At 50.3% G+C, this 20196-nt stretch overlaps 1 protein-coding gene across 2 annotated transcripts in view; it reads left to right on the top strand.

The window, feature by feature from the left end:
- WSCD2 (WSC domain containing 2) overlaps nucleotides 1–20196 on the top strand; it is an 84434-nt gene that overhangs the window by 14597 nt on the left and 49641 nt on the right. For both annotated transcript variants that reach the window (XR_014528119.1, XM_083511422.1), the window contains exon 2: nucleotides 12172–13161. Coding sequence is in view for 1 of the 2 variants with exons in the window: in XM_083511422.1 (XP_083367548.1) it covers nucleotides 12780–13161 (382 nt within the window). In the remaining variant the exon portion in view is untranslated. The remainder of the gene's footprint in view (nucleotides 1–12171; nucleotides 13162–20196) is intronic.

Below are 20196 nucleotides of genomic sequence, written 5' to 3' on the forward strand. Positions count from 1 at the left end.
CGGCCACATGGCCCTTGCCCGGCCCGGCGTGCTCCGCCGGTGGCGGCGGGCTACCGCTGCCTCCCGCTCCTCCGCCGCCCGCCTCCGCCTCGTCGGCGTCGTCCTCCTCCTCCACGTCGACTACCACGTCTTCCTCTTCGTCCTCCTCCTCCAGGGCGGCCACAGAGCCCTCCCGCCAGGGCGGCCTCCACGAGTTGTCGAGCTTGGGCAACAGCTGCGTGGCTGACGGCGAGGCGCTAAGGCGCCGGCTCCCCAGGCTGGAGCGCTTGGCCAGGCGCCGCGCTTGCATGGCCAGCCCGCGCCCAGCTCGCCTCAGCGCGGCGCGTGGGAAACAGAAGCAGTGGCGGAGACGACGACCCCCACCCCAACCAAGCCTCGATTGCTTGTCCCTTCCCTCTGGACTTGCGCCCCCCCAAATGTTGCGCCCGGTGCGGCCGGCACCCCTGGCACCCCCCACGCTACGCCACTGCGTAGCGTGGGTTGTCAGCACCTGGGGCAAGCTAAGTAATTTGTGCCCCCTAACCTGTGGATTTGCGCCCCTAACCCTAACCCCCAGATGCTGCGCCCGGTGCAGCTGGCCCCCCCTGCACCCCCCACGCTACGCCACTGCACCGCTCTTAACCACTACACCACACTGGCTCTCTATCTAGAGTTGGAAGGTGAGTCCAGCCCCCTGCAACACAGGAATCGCAGCTAAAGAATCCCTCTTTCATGACATGAGAACTCACGACCATCTAATGAAGTCAAATGTTGGGAGATTGAGGAGGAGAAAAGAAAGGACTTATGTACGCAGCCCAGAGTTAAACTGCAGAACTCCCTCCCACAGGGAGGCGGTGAATGCCACTAACTTGGAAGGCGTTAAAAAAGGATAGGACAAATTCATGGGGAAGGCTTTCGATAGCCACTAGCCACGATGGCTCTGCCTCCACAGTTTGAGTTAGTAATTCTTCTGAATACCAGTTGCCAGAAGCTACAGGAGGGGCAGTTGTGCTGTGGGTTAAACCACAGAGCCTAGGGCTTGCTGATCAGAAGGTCGGCGGTTCGAATCCCCGTGATGGGGTGAGCTCCCATTGCTCGGTCCCTGCTCCTGCCAACCTAGCAGTTCAAAAGCACGTCAAAGTGCAAGTAGATAAATAGGTACCGCTCTGGCGGGAAGGTAAACGGAGTTTCCATACGCTGCCAGAAGCGGCTTAGTCATGCTGGCCACATGAGCCGGAAAAAGTGTCTGCAGACAAACGCCGGCTCCCTTGGCCAATAAAGCAAGATGAGCGCCACAACCCCAGAGTCGGTCACGACTGGACCTAATGGTCAGGGGTCCCTTTACCTCTCTCTCTCTCTCTCTCTCTCTCTCTCTATATATATATATATATGCGCCCAGGTATTTTTGTTGTCGTTAGTTCTTTCTTTTTAGAATTTAAGTTTTTGTTCTGTTTTTGATCCCTTTTCTGTTTTCATTTTGTTGTCTTGTATTCTTTTGTTTTCAAGTTGCATTCCGGTGCTGTGTGAATTTTATTCCCACTGAATCTTAGTCGCACTAGGATCTGCTGAGAAAGTTTGAAATATTAGAAATATTTCAAAACTGACATATAAGTTACAGGACAAGGATAACTGAATTTAAAGATGAATGGGAACCCTTTACCAAGTATTTGAAGACGCAACAAAGCGAACTGGACTCCTTGGCTGGCTTTGAATAAACATTCACAAACTTTTTATTGATAATAATCAGCTAAATAGTTTGAGGATCTATACAACTTTGTAACATGCAGAAAACAGCAGTCTCAGAGAAACCAAAGACAGGAACTGAGGGAAGTCGGGGGGTGGGGTGGGGTTTGTGTGGGAGGGTGGGAGGATGGGAGGAGGGAGGAAAAATGGGGGGTGGTGGAATAAGGATGATATGTTTCTGGATAATATGTTTTGTTTTAATTTTGAATAAAAAAATTTTTTTTAAAGAAATATTTCAAATCAAAGATGGCGGATTGACAGAAGACAGTTAAATAGTGCCTCCTATTATAACCATCCATTCTGTGCAGTAGAGATATCATGCTGATATCGACAAGGTCATGATGCTGGCATGAAATCAGTGGAGGTGCCCATTGCCTTCTGTGCTCAGCTTGTGTGCTCCCAGAAACATCTGCCAGGAGCTTGTTGGTTCTGTTCCCTGTGAATTTAGCTTTGATGCAGCAAGTCTCTTTGATTCTTGAAATCTAGGCAGCTTGCCAGACCAGGCCAAGAGTCTCTTACTTTGCTGTCTAACGATCTCCAGCCTTTGGGAAGTGCTCTCAAAAGCAAGGCAGGAGGGGTGGTCCTCTCCTCCTGGTCTCCAGCATCTGGTTTGTTGACATTAAAGATTTGAGAGGGCACTTGGCGGCCCGTCTGGTCCATCTTCTTGCTTGATCCCTGATGGACCGCTCTCCAGCCTGTAGCCAAGAAGAGCCCACCAGCTCCTAAGGCAGCCTGCCCCATCCTTAGACAGTTGCGTGGCGAGTTCCGGCTTCCCCCCGGTGGGAATAAAGACACATAATTATCTAGGTTAATGGGCTAAAATTGGCCACAGCTTTATTGGTTACAGGAATGAGCGGTATTGGCTTAGGCATTGGTCCTAACCGACTATCCGGCTTCAGCCATAGCTGTCAACCGTCCCTTATTTGGCGGGAAAGTCCCTTATCCCAGCACCGTGTCCCGCTGCTGTCCCTTATTGATGATGTCCCTTAAATTTCCTGGGTTTCAAAGGAAACAGCTCCTCTCCCTCCCTCCCTGTCAGCTAGGGATGAGGGAGGCTCCAGCTGTGTTGCTTGGCTGCGTTGCTCACCCAATAAGTAGTCTAAGAATGACTGGGGGGGTGGAGCTTGCATGCCTTGTGCCGATCAAATCAGCTGCATTGCCTGGGGACTTGCCTTTGCTCAGCGCTTCCCAGCAGAGAGGTGACGGTGGTTTTCCTTGCTGCATCCCCTTTGCCGGGTTGCTGCGCTGTGGGAACCACCGCTTGAGGCTTTGTTTGGCTGCTGGCTGGGCTTTCTGCCTTTGGCTCGGAGGGGCTCAGAAGTCGAACATACCTGTGTTCTGAAAATCCCTTATTTTGGCTGCTGATCCCTTATTTTCGAGGCTGCTGGTCCCTTATTTTCAAATCTGTAAGTTGACAGCTATGGCTTCAGCCCATTTGCTTGAAGACCGGGAAGGGTTAACCACCAGTAGGGGGAGACCTGCACATCAACTAGGAACTCCCCCGGGGTCACTGCTCAGGGGCGTGCCTTAGGCCCTCACCTCCATAGGCTTCGGACAGGGCCACACCCCCCCAGAATCCTTTAACGGACTACCCTTCAATATTCGGGGGAGGTGATGGCGCTTCCTCCCCCCCCCTTCATCTACATGACAATACCGCTACCAATGCCTAACTGCCAATGCCGAGGAAGTTGTGACCATTTGCTATGAGGTAGGCGAAAAACCAAGTGGCTGGTGCCAATTTGCCAAGTGGAAAAAAATCCCACCAGGCCCCTTGACAGTGACCAACCAAGGTCCACAGCAAGGTCAAAAGGAAAACCTAAAGGGCGGGAGGGTGGGAACCTGATGAGCTGTGGCAGCAAAAGAGGGGGATCCCCGGCCGCGCCAGTGTGATATAGCGCAATGATGCGGCCGGGGATTCCCTCAATCACGCGGAGGCTGAGAGCCAGCCCCCGCGCACGTGGAGAGGGCGTGAAGCCCGCAACTCCGCCTCCTCTCAAGTTCGGAAGTGGTTTTCTTGGGAGGTTTCTCCAAATGCTTCATCAAATTCTGCTTTCCTGAAATTCCCACCCACTGCCTTCCTCTCCTGAGATCTGGAGCAACAAAGAACAAGCCTCCCCTGTCTCTCATGTGATGAAGGCCATTGATACAGATGAAGGCTCAGTTGCACCATTGGGAGAACTATGAAATGGGGGGGGGGGTTGCAAGTCTGAGAGGGGTGGGATCAGGTCCTTTTGTAAGGGAATGCGCAAGGATTGAATCCCTCTGGTAGCCATAGAGTGACTTCCTTAAGTTCACCTGGCGAACTTAGTGGCATTGAAACTTGCCCTGCTTCCCAAAGCTTTTCTGTTTCCTCAAAAGGCCTTGGAGGTGAAGGTTCCTGTTCAGGAAAATGCAACATAGCTCCAGTTTCACGAGAGATGGAATCCTGTACTTAATCTACTCCATGCAAAAATTCTGCCTCGTTCTGTGCAGTTTTCGATTAAGGTCAGGAGACCTTTATTAGCCCAAGGGCCACATTCTTTCATGTTGAACCTTCTGGGGGCCGCGTGCTTGTTTAAAATGTGGGCAGAGCAAAGGATGTGACCCTTATGTTTGTACGGTAGGCTGCTCTTCATACTCGGCCCAGTATACCTGAAGGAGCGTCTCCACCCCCATCGTTCAGCCTGGATGCTGAGGTCCAGTGCCGAGGGCCTTCTGGCGGTTCCCTCCCTGCAAGAAGTGAGGTTACAGGGAACCAGGCAGAGGGGCTTCTCAGTAGTGGCACCCACCCTGTGGAACGCCCTCCCACCAGATGTCAAAGAGATAAACAACTACCCGACTTTTAGAAGACATCTGAAGGCAGCCCTGTTTAGGGAAGTTTTTAATGTCTGATGTTTTATTGTACAGTGGTACCTCTGGTTACGTACTTAATTCGTTCCAGAGGTCTGTTCTTAACCTGAAACTGTTCTTAACCTGAAGCACCACTTTAGCTAATGGGGCCTCCTGCTGCAGCTGCACCGCTGCTGCACGATTTCTGTTCTCATCCTGAAGCAAAGTTCTTAACCCGAGGTATTATTTCTGGGTTAGTGGAGTCTGTAACCTGAAACGTATGTAACCCGAGGTACCACTGTATATTTAATATTCTTTTGGGAGCTGCCCAGAGTGGCTGGGGAGATCCAACCAGATGGTTGGGGTATTAACAACAACAACAACAACAACAACAACAACAACAACAAGAACAGTACAGTGGTACCTTGGGTTACATACGCTTCAGGTTACATATGCTTTAGGTTACAGCTCCGCTAACCCAGAAATAGTACCTTGGGTTAAGAACTTTGCTTCAGGATGAGAACAGAAGTTGTGCTCTGGCGGCGCGGCGGCAGTGAGAGGCCCCATTAGCTAAAGTGGTGCTTCAGGTTAAGAACAGTTTCAGGTTAAGAATGGACCTCCGGAACAAATTAAGTACTTAACCTGAGGTACCACTGTATGTATGTATGTAAATGAGAGTCACCATAGTGATCCGTAATTAAAAATAAAAGTCGGCAAATGTGTCCTCTTTTTTTGTTCTTCAAAATATGGCAACCCATTCTTTCCTCGGGCTAACAGGCCCCCATTTGAGAAGGGCAGCTGCACAACAAAGAGGATGCAGAGAAGCAAACTACCCATCTGAATATCTGTAATTTACTCTCCAGACAAACCGCTTGAATGGCACGTTGCCGGTCCACAGAACAAAAGCTGGCACTTGGCTGAGGACGGGCTGTAGCATTTAAAACAAAGGGAATTATGCAACCAGGCAAAACAAGAGACGAGCATTGCTTCAACATGCTTCCTTCTGCTTCTCCTCCTACCAGGGGAGAGGGCTTGGGTGGGATTCTGCGTCTGAGATTCTGGAGGGAGAAAATCCATCTAGCATCCTTCCTCACTGTGGGCAATTGGAGGCCTTGGGGAACTCCCTGTCTCCCTCTCTCTCTTACACGCCTCTTTGTGATCCCCAGGGAAGAGACCCTGCCTGGCACAGAGGCGTACCTAGGCTCCTTTGCGTCCTTGGCAAGGAGCTCCATTGGTGCCACGCACACCCTGTCTCTCCCAGAGCAGCGGAGGAGCAGCCCAGGGAGCGCAGGGGTGGGCAGGCTCCTAGCCACTCCGAGACAGAGTGGAGAAGTGTGATTTTCACTGCCTGTTCCATGCCTAACCAACCTCTAGTTATTGCCCTTGAGATTGTTTCCTTCCTCCAGGAGAGCCAGTGATCTGAGAATCTGTCATGGATCTGATGGGCGGTCAGACGTAGAGGCAGTGGCGTGGCAACAGGGGGGGGCAGGGGGCGGTTCGCCCTGGGTGCCATGTCTGGGGAGGGGGTGACAAGAAGGCACCCCCTGGCAGCTCGTGGTGGCACGAGCAGCCATTGCACCACTGTAGCCGCATGTAGAGGATTCTCCATTCGCGGCTGCAGCCGCAAGCAGAGGATCACTGCGCTGGCAGCAAACCGCTATGTACAGCGCATGTGCAGCGACTCCACCATCAGACGCTGGGCAGGAGGATGGAGGGTTGGGGTGGAGAGCCACCCGCAGCAGAAGAGCCCACCGCGGTGTTCCGACCGGCGGGCGGGCTCTTCCCCAGACTCAACTCTCACGCCCTGGACTCTCGGCCTGGCGCTCCTGAGAGCCCGGCACCCGGGTGCCCCACACCCCTAGCGCCTATGGGTAATACGGCCCTGGCAGGAGTCACAGCTAAGGAATGAGAGCCAGCCACTTTTGGAGGCAGTTCAGTCTCTGGTTGCACAGCAACACTGGCGGAGGAACGGGAGTGCGGAGGGAGTGGACCGTCCCTGGCACCACTATCCCGGTAGGGTGCCATTTCGGGGCCCCCAACACGTGCTGTGCACCTCCCTGCTCGCTGGGTGCCATGCCCCCACAGGTGGCACGCCACACCCCCGAATGCGGGCCATGCACCCGGGATGCACGCCATGCCCCCGGGGTGTGCGCCACCCCCGGGGGCGCCAGCCACGCCCCCGCCTGCTCTCCACCCCCGGTAGCAGAGCATGCAGCTTTGCCACTGCACAGCAGCAGAGAAAATTGTGAAGTCCACATCCATGCAACTCCATGCACCTCTGCCTGGCTCAGAGAAACCCCCGCAAAACCGAATCAAGCACTGCTCCATAGCAATTGTTGTTCTACAATTCTGTTCACCATATAGATGGGTTTAGGAAGCATTTCTGTATCCTTCTGCTGTGCTGAAGAAGAATTCCACGAAACAGTGGGTATATCCGGAATCACTGGATGTCATAAAACAAAGTTTTATGGCTTGTTTTTCTCCAGATAATAATCTGACCCATTGCTTCTCTCAGAGACTTGCACAGCCCACAAAGACTTTCAGAGACCTATAAGACTTATGTTTATTTGGTTCTGTGTTTTCAAGAGAATCCATCAAGAGTGCATATTCTGTGACTTTCAGAGATATAGAAGATTTCTGTTTATTTGGTTTTGCAGAGAGTGCATATTTCATATATTTCATATTGCGTGGCAAGTCCCCTCCCCCATGTGAAATGAAGACACTGGACACAGTATTTAAGGCTAATGGGCATAAAAGGCCACAACTTTATTGATTACAGAATTGGAAGGTATTGGCCTTAGGCATTGGCTCCTATCGACTACCCGGCATGGGGACTGGGAAGGGTTGTCCACAAGCCGTGGGAGTCCTGTTGAAGTACGCCAACTAGGATCCCAACGGGTGTCACCGCTCTGGGGTGTGCCGGAGGCCCTTACCTCCCTAGGTTTCGGACAAGGCAACGCCCCCTGGAGTCCTCTACCGGACTACCCTTTTCTTTTTGGGGAAGGTGATGGTGTTTCCTTCCCCCCTTTATTTGCATACCAATTGACCCCTGCCAATGCCTAACCGCCACTCGAGCAAAGCTCGCAGCCAATACCTTCAAGCCTTTATCCAATTCCTAATCCCTGCTATGATGTCCCCCAACCAAATATCAATGAGAAAATCCCAGCGCAGCCGCTCGCTCCTTCCGCCTTCTTTCCACCGGCAGGCCTCCCAAACCCAGTGATTTCAGCTCAACTGAGACCGTGGTCTCGCCAGTGATTTCAGCTCAGGGAAGGTTAGCCGAGAACGAGGCAGAAGGCGGGCTCGAACGGCTCCGCGCAGCAACAACAAAAACCGCTCAGCTGGAAAGGGGCAAAGAGGGCGGTCCCCGGGCGTGCCTAGTCTTAAATAGGCCACGCCTCCCTGGTCCGCCGATTGGCGGGCCGGGTCGCCAACACGTCCGGGGATTCCCTAATCTCGCGGGGGCAATGGCCAGCCCCCGCGTGGGATGTGGGAGGGATTTCTGCCCGCAACCCCCTCTCCTCCCAGGTCGGAAATGTCTTTGTTGAATGTTCTGTATAGATTATATAAAGAGTTTATATTGACATCGCATTGTTGTACTTGGTCGTCGTGTTCCCTTTGGATATTACTGATATTTGTTTGCAACACAGGGGCTTAAATGTTTGGTTACTCAGAGAAACCCCTGGCAGAGTTTGCCAGTCCTCCTCTCCTTTCTTGTGTAGGTTGAAGTGGAAGATTCTAGAAGGCCAGTTAACTATCCCCCCTCCCTCTTGGAACAACGAAAGGGCCCTGAAGTTGGTCGCAATAAACTTCCCGCTTCAGAGACCAAGATGTGTTTGAATAATTACACGAGGAAGCAGAATTAAAACATTTATTTATACTCCATGCCGTCTACACCAGCGATATTTTAAACTTAATCATCTCAAGACAGATGGTGGAACATTTGGGCCTATTAAATTAATGGCATTCAATGTTCTCCATTTATTTTCTTCTTGGTTATTTTTGGACATTTGTCATATTTTTTCTTTTCTTTCTTGTGGGAAAGAAAGGAATAAAGGTAAACAATGGCTATGCCCAGAGCTGGAGTTCGCCACTACAAACGTCAGAGTCTCTTCCATGGAACACGGGAAAAAATGTTACTAATTATGCATTTATTTAGGGCTTTTCACAACACTGGGAGTGTCCGTTGTACAGTCACAATGTTGACAACAACCCTGTAAGCTAGGTCTGTCTAATCAACACTAAGAGATTGCCAAGGGTGATGGAAAGTCAGAGCCCAGCAACATGTGGGCAGCCACAGCTTCTCCTGCACAATGTCTTTACTATCTGCATGAAAATATAATAATAATAATAATAATAATAATAATAATAATAATAATAATAATAATAATAATAATAATTTATTCCCTGCTCATCTGGGCAGCTTCCAACAAAATATTAAAATACAGTAATGCATCAAACATTAAAAGCTTCCCTAAACAGGGCTGCCTTCAGATGTCTTTTAAAAGATATAAATTCAACAGGTGCTGCTATTCCCTGCAGGGCGATGCAGAGATGGGGAAAGCTGCATCTGTGGAATTCCTGCCTGAAAAGTTGTTTGAGGACAGGGAACAGGAGATTGCAAGGGTGGAAAAAGAGCCTCCTGTTGATTTATTGAGTCCTTGAGACAGTTGCTGTGTTTCATGTGGAAAGAGAAAGCTGTCTGGGTGTGTTCCCCCCCCCCCCTTTCCCAGATGAGCTGCGGAATCCATATTGCCCTTTTAAATTCTGGCAGTGGTTAACTTTAATTTTCAGTTTGGGTGTTTGCAGGGAAATTACAGGGAGGCCCAACACAAGTGGGCCCCTTCGCAGTCTTTGTGGTATCAAAATGCTTCCCCACCCCCTCCCTCCATCCTGTGTGTCTCTATTTAAGAGTGAAATGAGTCACAGTTAGTTAAACAGCTCTTTGAGGTGTTAAAACTAAAACTTCTTTTCACACACACACCAAAGAGTTGCTTTTTCCACTCAATAAACATTTCTGGGGTGAAGCAGCCCAGAACAGAGTAAACTTTACTTCCACCTCTGCAATTCGTTTTGTCGCGGAGCAAAATACACATAATAAGCGTGGACCAAATAGAAATCTTCTCCCACATGTGGAAGGGCTTGCAAAAAGTAAAGAAATGGGAGAATTAGCCTGACAGCTTGAAAAGTTACGTAGAAATCCAGAAAGGAGAAATGTAACAAATGGTGAAAATATGCAGTGCTTTTTTTCTGTGGAGACACATACACCTAAACATGTTGTGAGTCTTTGTGCTTTTGTACATTTACTGTATTTATTTTCCTCGATTTGAACTATAATATGGTGATTTTCTTGAGTAAAAATGAGAGTACAGTGGTACCTCGGGTTACATACACTTCAGGTTACAGACTTCTCTAACACGGAAATAGTGCTTCAGGTTAAGAACTTTGCTTCAGGATGAGAACAGAAATCGTGCTCTGGCGGCGCAGCAGAAGGAGGCCCCATTAGCTAAAGTGGTGCTTCAGGTTAAGAACAGTTTCAGATTAAGTACGGACCTCCGGAACGAATTAAGTACTTAACCCGAGGTACCACTGTACCCCTAAACATTTTTTTTTTTGAAAAAAAGCACTGAAAATACAGTGGTACCTCAGGTTAAGTACTTAATTCATTCCGGAGGTCCGTACTTAACCTGAAACTGTTCTTAACCTGAAGCACCACTTTAACTAATGAGGCCGCGGCTCCGCCGGAGCACGATTTCTGTTCTCATCCTGAAGCAAAGTTCTTAACCCGAGGTAATATTTCTGGGTTAACGGAGTCTGTAACCTGAAGCGTCTGTAACCTGAGGTACCACTGTATGGATAATCTGGCTAATGGGATAATCCCGTCTCTCAAGGAGTACGGGTTTGAGGGTTTGAGCCAAGGTCTCTACAGTCCAGGTTCATTTTATTGTGATCGGCACCTGTCTGTCTCGAGAGACAATGGCGTGCACCTCCGGGGGTGAAGCCAAACTGCTGTCGGCAGCACCTTGAGCACAAGCCTGAGCAGTGTATATGGAAGTTCTGGGTTGCCCAGGAGACGGGGCAGAGGAAGGGGTGTGTGGTGGGTGCGGGCAGCCCCGGGTGTCACCACTGAGGGGGGTGACAAAATGCCGGGTGGTAATGGGACACGGGTGGCGCTGTGGGTTAAACCACAGAGCCTAGGACTTGCCGATCAGAAGGTCGGCGGTTCGAAGCCCCAGGACGGGGTGAGCTCCTGTTGCTCAGTCCCTGCTCCTGCCAACCTAGCAGTTCAAAAGCATGTCAAAGTGCAAGTAGATAAATAGGTACCACTCCGGCGGGAAGGTAAATGGCGTTTCTGTGCGCTGCTCTAGTTCGCCAGAAGCGGCTTAGTCATGCTGGCCCCATGAAGCTGTACGCCTGCTCCCTCGGCCAGTAAAGCGAGATGAGCGCCGCAACTTGAGTTGTCTCCAACTTGACTTAACAGTCAGGGGTCCCTTTACCTTTACCTTACTCACTACAGGGCCTGCAGCGCACTCGAGCCATGCGTCTCTTCTGGGAGTGATGTGGTGGTTTGGGCGCACGCAGGATCTGTGCTGCCCAAACGGTCCTCTCACTGCCACCCCCTGTACTCCATATGCAGACTTTTCATTCATTGATTACAGAATATATAAAGGTAAAAGGTAAAGGACCCCTGGACCACAGGCGGAGGAAGGGGGTGCAGTGGGGGTGGTCCACCCCGGGTGTCATCCTGAGGGGGGTGACATCGCCGTGCCCCCCTAGGATGCTTGTGGCGGGTGGCACCCCCCGGGCCACTCGCCGCGGGTGCCACCGTGGGCGGCTAGTCCGCCTCTGCCCTGGACAGTTAAGTCCAGTCAAAGGCGACTACAGGGTTACGACGCTCATCTCGCTTTCAGGCTGAGCGAGCCGGTGTTCGTCCACAGACAGCTTTCCGGGTCATGTGGCCAGCATGACTAAACTGCTTCTGGCGCAATGGAACATCATGACAGAAACCAGAGCGCAAGGAAACGCCATTTACCTTCCTGCCACAGCTGTACCTGCCACTACACATTCAAAAGACTACCTGAGCAGTGAATGGGGGTATCAAGAGCACCCCAGACTGAGAGTTCAGGGCCCAATCCTGAGACCTAGGGGTGGTAAACTGGGAGGGGAGGGAGGGTAGATGCCCTCCAGTAATGGGGATTAAATTATGGGGGTTTAATGAGGAGGGGGAAGACCATGTGTGCCACCTGGAGTTCCTCAGAGAAGAAGGTAGCATTTAAACATAGTAAATCAAGAAAACAAACACATAAATCGCATGTTGTCCCAGAAGTCCTTTCTTTCTCCTAGCCCAACTCACTTCTGTTATGAGAACTCTTGTGGGGAGAGTTCAGGCAATGAAACAAAAGCTTCCCCTTTACCTGCACAATCCTTTTGATGCCAACAGGTATACTCCCAATTTTATGTGTAGCTTAGCCTTGAGAGGGGAAGAAAAACAGGCAACAGAACCAGGAGCTCCAGAGATGAATTTGGTTGAAGTTCCCTGCTTCATATAATAAGCAGCCACTCGCTGGTTTCCAGCCTCCAGCGTATAATTCATCCTCCTGCTCTCTCTTCCTGACACGTTTTCTCCTCTTTGATTTCCAGGTAGAGCGTTCTCGTTTGGATGCTGCCGCAGTGAGCGGAGGTTTGTTTCTCAAAGTTCCCAGCGGTTCCTTTATTCCTAGGAAGTCCTTGGATATGTCGCCATTCTTCGCCTGAAAGGGGAGTCCCTCCTGCCACTTCTGTTTGAGGTGTGACGTCAAAACAACCCATCCCATCAGCAAAGGGGATCCAGTAGATTTCAAACGGCTTTCGGAACACATCACTCTCCCAAACATGATCCCTCCGTCGATGGAATCTGTGGGCCAGATTCTGAGGGGATGTGAAGGGGAGGCAAAGGCGCCAACAGAAAACGATGCTTTGAGAAAGCACCACCTTATCTCAGAGCAAGACTGATCTCTATAATAAGACAATACACCTTTCCAAGTCTAGGCCTGGGCGACCATTAGAATCGTGGGGTGTTTGGGGCACCCAATATGTCAAAATGCCGCATTTGATCCATCAACACTAGCACACCATCTCCCTTCTGTTTTGGCCTTTGACATCCACCACAATTTATTCTGCCTGCTTGGGAATTCCTGGGCAAGCTCAGAGCTGGAGCCTTTCTGCCCGTTGCAGATTTGTGCCCAGTCAAGGAACGTAATGAAACCGGTATGGCCAAGCTCCTGCTAAAGTTCCAGCGGTATTTTCGGCGGAAACCCATCCGCTTCTTCACGTTGATTGCCCTCTACCTGACGGCTGGGAGTTTGGTGTTCCTCCATGCTAGCTTCACCGGAGAGGTGAGAGTCACGGAGAATGTACCCAGGGCCAATGACGGGCCCGGGAATGGGATGGAAGCCCAGTCTTTGGTGACGCTACAACTTGGCCGGGAGATTAAAGAGACACCGGAATCGTTGACAGTGGCCCGGAGGTATGGCTCTTGGTTTAAGAGCCCTTCCAAGGATACAGCGGCGAGGAGCAAGATAGGGGACTACGGCGGGACTTGGAGTAGAGCTCTCAAGGGCAGGAACGTACGAGAGAAGGAAGAAGATAGAGGTAACATCTCCTTTGAGCGGTTACCATATTTTTCGCTCTAAAGGCCCCCTCCAAAAATTAAGGGGAAATGTGTGTGCATCCTGTGGAGCGAATGCAGGCTCCTTGGCTTCAGCGATAGCAACGCGAAGCCTCCGAAGCCTCCGAAGCACAGAGGGCACACCGACCCCTCTTGCTCTCCAGGCTTCAGGGATAGCCGCCTGAAGCCTTTGGAGCGCAGCGGGACCTCGCACTGCGCTCCGAAGTCTTCGGGTTCCTTTAGCTGAAGCTGGGAAGGGGCTCTGTTTCTCCTGTCGCTTCGCTGAAGGGGCGCTGAGCAGAGAGGGGAAAATTCCCCCCCCCCTTGTTCTCCCCCTCTAAAACAAGGTGCGTCCTATGGTCGGGTGCGTCCTATAGAGTGAAAAATATGGCATATGGGAGGCAAATGAAAGCTTTTGGTTTGGAATGGATCGTAAAAGTTTTGCCGGGTATTCTGAAATCCAGCCTCTTTTCCTTCCCTGTTTGTTTGTTTGTTTGTTTGTTTGTTTGGTTGGTTTGCAAACGTCTTCTCTCTACAGCTCACATCCTTATGAGGACTACGTCAAATATTCCCCTGGTTTGGATTTGGGCTCAAAAATAATGATTGCCAAACATTCAGAATCTGAAATTCAATTCTGTCTCTTGCTTTTGCTTTTGTTCCATTCTGAACTTTTGCTGCTGCTTCCTCCTTCTCCCTGGTTGGGTGATCCCGACCAATCAGGGATCACAGTGCAGCCAGTTCCAGCCAATCAGGGAGCCCAGCAAATAAATATATCAATGTTTTGTTGTTTCTTTCTTTATTTTACTTTCATAAGTAAGATGTTTCTTTCTTTAATTTACTTTCCTATTTTATTTCAATATGTTTATAAATGACCCATGTCGGTCCTTTCTGGTCAAAAAATAGGGGGAAGTGTGGATAATAAAATAAGAAGAAAAAGAATTAGAATAAAAATTTGAAAAGAAGAAGCAAGCAGTAACCTGGTTATGATTTCTGCTTGTTGTAGTTGACTGGGGGAGTGGCTGTTTACAAAACTGAATTAGTGCCTCAGTCACAAGGCAGTTTATTCTGCTTTCATGGCATTTCGCTAACTGAGTTTCTCCATTTCATTTGAGCTTTCACGGGACATAGAAACCTCTTCCAGAAATATAGCAGAATATGGGGCACGTTTAATGCTTATTTCCATATAATTTGCTTCCAGATATTATAAGCAATATGGAAATGAGTGCTGGACTTTCCTGTATTTCTGGAAGTGGCTTTTCCATCGTATGAAAGCTCAGATATAACGCTGAAATCAACAGTTATGGAAATGTCGTGAAAATGGAATCAGCAGTCATGCGAATGCAGCCTTAGTGAATTGGATGATTTTCTGATACTATGAAAAGAAATCATAGTCAGCTCCCCTCTACAAAGTCAGGACATTGGTCTTTGTAGCCCAGAACGGTCTGCTCAGTGATGGAATTCTCTCCCCTTGGTGTGGATTTTCAAGCAGGGTACAGTAAGCCACACTTTTTCAAATTGAAATAAAAAAATTCCTTCCAGTAGCACCTTAAAGACCAACTAAGTTAGTTCTTGGTATGAGCTTTCGTGTGCATGCACACTTCTTCAGATACCTTTTCAAATTGCATTTTTTTCGTATCTTCTTCAGATACGATTTTTTCAAATTGCATCTTCTTCAATAAGACTGCCCCTCCCCCCATCTGTTGTTTTTTTAATCACTGTTAAATGTGGCAGCCCTCATCAGCTTTGATTATTTTTATTTATAATAATGTTGGGAACCACCTTGGGTGGGCTAGTGCCCCGAAAGGTGGCCTAGAAACAATTTCATAGGAAAATAGAAACAACAATATTTGTTCTCCAAAAGCATCCATTAAAATGTGCCGATGAATTCTTTAAAAAACCAAATCAATTGCAAATGAATGTGGACATTAAGAGAACCAAACTTAAGACTGAAAAACACTTACAGCTCTGCCCACCAAAACCTTTGGTCCTTGCTCCCCCAGAATTTGCCACCCGAGGCAATCACCTCACTCTGCCTAAGGGTAGGGCCGGACCCAAGTGTTGGGGGTGGCTGGAGCGCCTTGTTTTTACTATTCCAAGAGTCAGATGTGCGGCTGATTTGGCTCAGGTCGGGTGTTCTTCAAAGCCAAAAGCCCAGGCTTCATCACATCCCTTTCATTTTGCTCCGCTGATGGTGTCTTTTGACTGGTGACTTATGGGGACTGTCTGGAGAGCACTTAGTGCCTTGAAGGCCTCATTTACTCTACCTGACAGGTTGCTTATATTTTTGGAGAGGAGAGGATGCCGCCGTGCCGCTGCTTCATTCATTACAAAGTAGAAGGGCAGCTCAGAGGCTCCTCTGTCATTCCGATGCCATAGTCCCCAGAACCCCTGTTAACATGTCGTAAGCAAAATGTGGAGACAGAGGGAAGTTTTTTCTCCCCATCTCACAATCCCAGAACATCCGAGGAACCTGAATATTGGAAGATCCAGGACTTTATTATTCTTATTATTAATAATAATAATTTATATCCTGCCCTCCCAGCCGAAGCCGGGCACAGAACGGCTAACAACAATAAAAGTAACACAGCATTCTAAAATCAACTCATTCTAAAATCAATTCAGAATCAAATTAATGGCAACCATTGGGCTAGAGTTCTGTGAGGATTACCAAAGGAGGGGGGCAGACTGTGCCTTGGCCAAAGGCCTGGTGGAACAGCTCTGTCTTGCAGGCTCTGCGGAAAGATGTCAAGTCCCCCAGGGCCCTAGTCTCTTGTGACAGAGCATTCCACCAGATCGGGGCCACGGCCGAAAAAGCCCTGGCTCTGGTTGAGGCCAGCCTAACCTCCCTGTGGCCCAGGATCTCCAAGATGTTTTTGTTTGAAGACCGTAAGGTCCTCCGTGGGACATACCAGGAGAGGCGGTCCAGTAGGTACGTGGGTCCTAGGCCGTATAAGGACTTCTGCATGCAGCTCAGGGTTAAACCCTGGAACTCCCTGCCACAGGAGGCAGGGATGACCACCAACCTAGATGGCTTTCAAAGAGGATTGGACAAATTCATGAAGGAGGTGAAGGCTACCGAGGACCACTAGCCAGGATGACTATGTTCTGCCTCCCCAACCAGGAGCAGAAAGTGTTCTTCTGCTTGGGTCACGCTTGTGGGTTTCCATTTGGGGCAGGATGCTGGACTGGCCTGTTCCAGCAGGCTCTCCTTCTCAAATCGTAGAATTATAGAGTTGGAAGGGACCACGAGGGTCATCCAGTCCAACCCCCTGCAACGCGGGAAGATTTTGCCCAAAGTGGGGCTTGGACCCACAACCCTGAGATCAAGCGTCTCATGTTCTACCAAACTGAGCTATCCCAAATGTAAAAAATTTGCACGGTTCCCATACCGGGTCTTGAACCCAGACCACCTGGGTGAAAACCAGGAATCCTAACTGGTGGGTCTTAGGTTCTTATAATTTGCAAAGGAGAGGGCTATCGATGGACACCAGGCAATGGTGACTATGCTCTGCTTCCACAGTGAGTGATGCTTCTGAATGCTAGTTGTGTGGTTAATGGTAAGGTTAATGGGCTAAATAAGGCCACAACTTTATTGGCTACAGGTGATGAGCATATTGGCTTAGGCATTGGTCCTAACCAACTATATCTGGCTTCAGCCCATCCGCTAGAAGTCCAGGAAGGGTTAACCACCAGTAGGGGGAGTCCTGCTGATGCACATCAACTAGGAACTCCCCCAGGGTCACCGTTCGGGGGCATGCCTTAGGCCAGGGGTCTGCAACCCGCGGCTCCGGAGCCGCATGTGGCTCTTTTACACCTTTGCCGCAGCTCCGGGGCGGATACTAGCGAGGGGAGGAGGCGCATTGTGCGCCCCGACACTCCCCACTGTGGCGGGCGCTGTACTGGCTGTGATGTCGCATGGGGCGGTGCGTGCGTTAGTCATGCACCGTCCCGATGTCACCTTCCCGCCCGCTGTCAGATCGCGGCTCCGGAGATATATTTGTTTTAAATGTCGCAATGGTTTTGCGGCTCCCAGGTTTTTTTTTCTTCGAAAACGGGTCCAAGTGGCTCTTTTTGTCTTAAAGGTTGCAGACCCCTGCCTTAGGCCCTCACCTCCCCAGGCTTCAGACAGGGTCATGCCCCCCAGAATCCTTTATCGGACTACCCTTCAATATGCGGGGCAGGTGATGGCGCTTCCTCCCCTCTTCCATCTACAGAACTATACCAATGCCTCAACGCCAGTACCAAGAAAGTTGTGATGATTTGCTATGAGTTAGGCGAAAAACCAAGTGGCTAGTGCCAATTTGCCAAGTGGAAAATTTCTTATCAGGCCCCTCGATGGTGACCAACCAAGGTCCATAGCAAGGTCCAGGAGTGAAAACCTTATAGGGCGGGCGGGCGGGCGGGCGGGAAACAGGAACAGTTGGTAGGCAACAAAAGAGGGAGATCCCCAGCTACGCCTGCCTTAAATAGGACAGGCCACGTCCCCGGAGCCAGCCGGTTGGCTGACCAGGGGGTGACACGGCCGGGGATTCCCCCAATCGCACAGGGGCTTGATTCCAGCCGCCATGCGCATGGTAGGGCTGTGAAGCCCTCAACTCCACCTCCTCTGCAGGGCGGAAGTGGCTTTGCTAGAAACCACAGGAGGGGAGAGCGCCACTTTTCTGCTCAGATCCTGCTTGCCACAGGGCATCTTGTTGCCCACTGCGAGAACTGGTTGTTGGACTAGATGGGCCACTTGCCTGATTATGCATTGGCTCCCAGTACGTTTCCAAGCACAATTCAAAGTGTTGGTACTGACTTTAAAGCCCTAAACGGCCTCAGTCCTGTATACCTGAAGGAGTGTCTCCACCTCCATCGTTCAGCCTGGACACTGAGATCCAGCGCCGAGGGCCTTCTGGCGGTTCCCTCATTCTGAGAAGTGAGGCTACAGGGAACCAGGCAGAGGGCCTTCTTGGTAGTGGCGCCCGCCCTGTGGAACGCCCTCCCACCAGATGTCAAGAAAATAAGCAGCTACCTTATATTTAAAAGACATCTGAAGGCAGCCCTGTTTAGGGATGTTTTTAATATATAATGCTGTATTGTTTTAACACTTGATTGGGAGCCGCCCAGAGTGCCTGGGGAAACTCAGCCAGATGGGTGGGGTATAAATAATAAATTATTATTATTATACAGTGGTACCTCTGGATGCGAACAGGATCCATTCTGGAGCCCCGTTTACATCCAGAGCAGAACGCAACCCGCGTCTGCGCATGCGCGGGTTGCGATTTGCTGCTTCTGCACATGTGCGAGTGATGAAACCCGGAAGTAATGCGTTCTGTTACTTCCGGGTCGCCATGGAACATAACCTGAAAATGCTCAACCTGAAGCGACTTCAACCCGAAGTATGACTGTATATTATTATTCAGCCGGCTCGCCTTATATCCTGATATTCTTATGTTCATATCATGCGTTTCTGAATATTATGCCAGATATCTGGATTAGTGCAAAGCTGAGATCCAGGGCAGGGAAGCCTTTTCAGCCTGAGGGAACAGTTCTTCATGTGGCCAGAGGCAATAGTTGATGGAGCACAGAATGCGAAACTTGCCAGGCATGAGGCATCCTCACAGCTCAGGGATAAAGCGACTCAAGGAGGCCCTGGGGGAAGGCCAGCGAGGGCCGTGTCCTATGGAAAGTTCAGAGGGTCAGTCAGAGAGACAGACAGACCCATTCCGCCCAGTTTAGACGAGCATCAAAGCTTCACTTGGCCATCTTTAGGTACCAGCACTGAAGGCTTTCGCCATACGCCCATCACAAAAACAGCACCACCTGTGAACAAGACCACAGAGTAATAGAGTTGGAAGGGACCACAGCGGTCATCTAGTCCGACCCCCTGCAATGTGTGAGACTTGAATCCGTAAGAGCCAACTCTTAGGAGCTGTGGGGGCTTTGGCCCCCATAGTAAAATATTCAAATGGTGTGTGCGCGCACTGTGTCATGTGATGGATCGTGTGGGGCGGGTTTTATCTGAGCCCCCGCAATATTTTGTTCAGATTGGCACACCCTGCTTGAACCCACAGCCCTGAGATTAAGAGTCCCATGCTCTACTGACTGAACTATAAGTGTATGTATATGTTTGTGGGGTTGGCACACTCAGGAGAAGGGCAAGGTTTGCAGAAGGTCAAACATTCTTTCGGAAAGAATCGGCAGTGGCGGCGGGATGGGTGGTTGGTTGGTGGGTTGGGTTTATCCAGAACAGCCCGCTGAAAGGTTAGCAGGCTCAGTGGGCACAGAATGCTGTCAATCTGGGAAATGGTGTGGAATGGAGTCTCAGAGCTGGCCCACCTGTGAGGCACAGTGAGGCGGTTGCCTAAAGGTGGCACACTCCCAAGGGTGATGGTGGGGCATAGCAGGGGTGGGTGGGGATATGAAACATCCCACCCTTGCCCATCCCATCCTGGAAGAAGGCATGGGTGGCTGCTGGGAGCTTACGCTGCAGCATTTTGTTGCAGTTCTGATTTGCCACAGCCATCAAAGAGTCCACCCTCTTGCAAAAAAGCTTGTTACACCCTGATGTCATCTTTTCAGGAATTCTCCAGTTGCCTCTAGATTTGCTTCCCTCATCCGAAGTCGCCAGGGCACCCCTTTCCAATGCCAGCTCCCCTCCGAACCAAAATAGTGGCGCCATTTCCCTCCCCCTCCTCGCGAGCTTTTGGCTCGGTTGCCACGCTCTGTGAACAAAGGAGAGGGGGCTGGACCCGTTTGGGGGAACATATTTGGCCGGGCTCATTACTTTAATTTGAAATGACAATCAGAGAATCTCTACCAGATGGTGAGTGAAGACTCAACTGTCAGTGGCGGCACAGTCGGCCATCGCGTTCCCAGCCATATGCAAGGTGTCTGCAACAATTAACCTCCGCTAGGACGGCTCCTAATTCCTAATGAGGGTGACAGCGATTGGCCTTGGGAAATAACGGCATCACTCGACGTGGGTGAGCAATGTCTGTCGCTGACACACGACCCTCCGTAAAAAGGTGGGCGAG

This window comes from Podarcis liolepis (assembly GCF_965112155.1).
Source record: "Podarcis liolepis genome assembly, chromosome: 7".
NCBI lineage: Eukaryota > Metazoa > Chordata > Lepidosauria > Squamata > Lacertidae > Podarcis > Podarcis liolepis.